General features: G+C 47.0%; 1 protein-coding gene across 2 annotated transcripts; it reads left to right on the plus strand.

Annotated features, from left to right (window-relative positions):
• Nucleotides 1-633: 633 nt before the first annotated feature.
• Nucleotides 634-2,590, plus strand: LOC124170169. 2 transcript variants are annotated; one of them, XR_006867338.1, is made up of 2 exons: nucleotides 634-1,432; nucleotides 1,892-2,590. XR_006867338.1 is itself a non-coding variant. In XM_046548870.1 (2 exons), exons 1-2 carry the CDS (start codon nucleotides 681-683, stop codon nucleotides 1,929-1,931), a joined length of 606 nt encoding a protein of 201 aa, XP_046404826.1. In that variant the 5' UTR covers nucleotides 634-680; the 3' UTR covers nucleotides 1,932-2,590. The 2 variants fall into 2 exon arrangements, 1 of the variants encoding a protein (XP_046404826.1); XM_046548870.1 differs by having other exon boundaries at nucleotides 634-1,246.
• Nucleotides 2,591-2,807: the final 217 nt, after the last annotated feature.

The following is a 2,807-nucleotide window of genomic DNA, read 5'->3' on the forward strand; positions in this document are numbered from 1 at the left end:
AACAGGAAAGTGAAGAGGGTACATAGAACAATTGCTGGTATACTTAGCCACTACGTTAACGACAAAAACTTGGACTGGGATACGTGGGTCCCGTACGCTGTCCTCTGCTACAATACAAAAATTCATCGCAGTACAGGCTTCTCGCCTCATGAAATCGTTTTCGGGCACGTCATGCGATCTCCCTTCGAGTACTTTGAACCGACATTGGGACAGTTTGACAATAAGTATCTTCAGGGATTGAAAGAGAAATTGGAGACATTACGGAGTAGATGTAAGATCAATGACGCGCGCGCTCGCCGAGAGAGGGCGGCGGTTTTTAACAGGGGGACGAAGGACGTGGCATATGAGTGTGGTCAATACGTCTACCTGAGTGACCCATGCACGAAGACAGGCGGAGCGAAAAAATTCCATTACCCGTGGAAGGGGCCCTACCTAGTGACGGAAGTGATTCCCCCGTGCAACGCGCGAATTCAACTCCCCTACAGATCTCTTTTGGTGCACAAAAATCGCTTAAAGTTGCATTTAGGTAATTTTCCAACTCTAGGTTTCCCCCGTATGGAGAACGTCGTCGAGGAAGACCACGGAAACACCCCCCCACCAAATCAGCGGAAATTGTGCGTGGCTCAGCAAGCCCAATAGGAGACACTCCCTTTTCCCATATTCCCCCTCGCCCTGGTGTCATGTCCCCCCGATCCCATATATTGGCCGAGTCGGAGAACGAAGAACGGTGGGAGGAAATGAGTCAGGTGTCGACATCGTCATCGGAGGGCGGAGAGAGGCAGGAAGCGGCGATCCAAGAGCCCGGATCGCCAATAGCCGAGAGAGAACGAGCAATAGAGGCCTCCACGCCGGAGAGCACGGAGGAGCAGAGATACCCGTCGACGACCGAGTCGCAAGCAGCTGCCCGGCAAAGGAGCCCTTATCTCCTGAGGCCCCGACCTACCCCTACGCCTCCAGAGCCGTTGGGTGTACGAGAGGGCACTCCCCATAGAACCCCAGCGAGCTGCCTACCTAGCGAGAGCAGTACTCTAAGAGAGTACGCACATTCCAGTGAAGGCCGTGAAGAAGACGCCAGTGCCCTTGCTTCTCCCATTTCCACACCCCGTACGCCAGCACATACCGCGGAAGGCCGCGGAGACAGCAGAAGTAACGACGCAGATGACAACATCCTTATCTCTCCAACCCATCCCGCCCGCTCTCCCTATCTTTTGAGGTCGCAAACCGGACCGTCCTCAGAAGGGAAGACGTAAGTGTTAGTGCTTCGGCCGAGAGAATTGTAAGAGAAGAGAAAGCGTAGAGTTCGCATTAGAGCGTAGAGAGAAGAGAAGGAGTAGAGCTGTTTGTTGATATCATTTGTTGTTATCGTGTGCTTGTTAAGTGGGGCCGCTGTGCACTTTTTTGAACAGCTGGCCGAGAAAGTCATTTAAGATTTGTGAGTAAATTATGTCTTTTCGTGGAACGAACAGTTTTCTTTATAGTATGTTACGGAATTTTGAGTTTTCAGTATAATCTACTGTTTGTAATTTTTATGGAGCTGTGCAATGTTAAAAGTGAAAATCTTTGGTTATGAGATGAATTCTAATTAGTGGGAGACAATCAGGATATTTTCATGCTTCTGATTATGTTTGGGTAGAATTTCAATGAATGGACATTAACGAATGGATGCATTTGCAATGCAGTGTTTTTCAATCTTACGTATAATACCTTATTTCTCTTTCTCTCTTTGTATTTGCTATTTTAGTGTTTTGCTGGAGGATTTTGTTTTAACTAATTAGTGCCTTGGGGACATATAATGTATTTAGCCTCTGTGTCATCACCGAGTCCACCCATTCCAAGGCTCCTTGTATTTTATTCTTTGTGTTCTCCATTTCCATGTACGGCTTTTTCACAGGATTCAATGGGTGAAGCAGACGAGGCCTATAATCAATTAGATTAAAGGCAGTTTGAGGGGAAAGTGATGTAAGAGACAGAAACAGCAGAGTCACTTCCGTTCCCACCCTTTTCACGCCCCAACCCATCACCTACACTCTCTTTCATATTCATTCCCAAGTTTCAGTCTTTGCGAAGAGTCGGATCGCTTTACCTCCGCGTATCCAGTGGCTGCTCCATCCTCCCGTGGGAAACTGCAGAGCTTGGTGAAAGAAACACGATGGCTGAGGAGGGAGAAGGAGGAGGAGGGGAGGTCAGCGAAGGCGGGCTGTGGAGAGGCGTTCGTCGGTAGTCGGACGCGTGACGGCGGAGTATGTAACCGAGGACAATAATAAAATCATCTCTCCGTAGCCTATGAGTTTCCTTTCAAAAATCCCTGCCAATTGATCGGCGACACCCCTTAGAGCATCCGGGGGTCTTACACTAATACACAATTTTGATAATGATAAAGCGGATACTTAAATCAAAATACTGTTGAAAACCACAATTACTCAAAACCGGCCGTAATATTCCGCGTCCAGGACTAAAAATTGCCTCCTAATTATTAACACATATCAGAAGAAATTGAAGAAACGCCGCTACTAAACAACTTACTCTTAGTACATGATATCCTTCGGTTCCTCCTCCAGGAATGTCAACGCTATGAGAAGCACCCATCACAGTTGATGATAAAAATTCCTTTTGCCAATTTAACTGGGCAATTAATCATTATTTCACGACTTGTATAAAAAATTCACCAAGGAACAGTATCCTCCATCAAACGTGGCACGCACTAAATGTCGGGAGGTTGCGTGAATCAAGCCCTTAGCAGCCCAAACGATAGGTCATACGAGCAGGAACACCAACATGCAATATATTACTTTTTACAAAAAGTATTA

The sequence above is a fragment of the Ischnura elegans genome, chromosome 13, assembly GCF_921293095.1.
Source record: "Ischnura elegans chromosome 13, ioIscEleg1.1, whole genome shotgun sequence".
In the NCBI taxonomy this organism is placed as follows: Eukaryota; Metazoa; Arthropoda; class Insecta; order Odonata; family Coenagrionidae; genus Ischnura; species Ischnura elegans.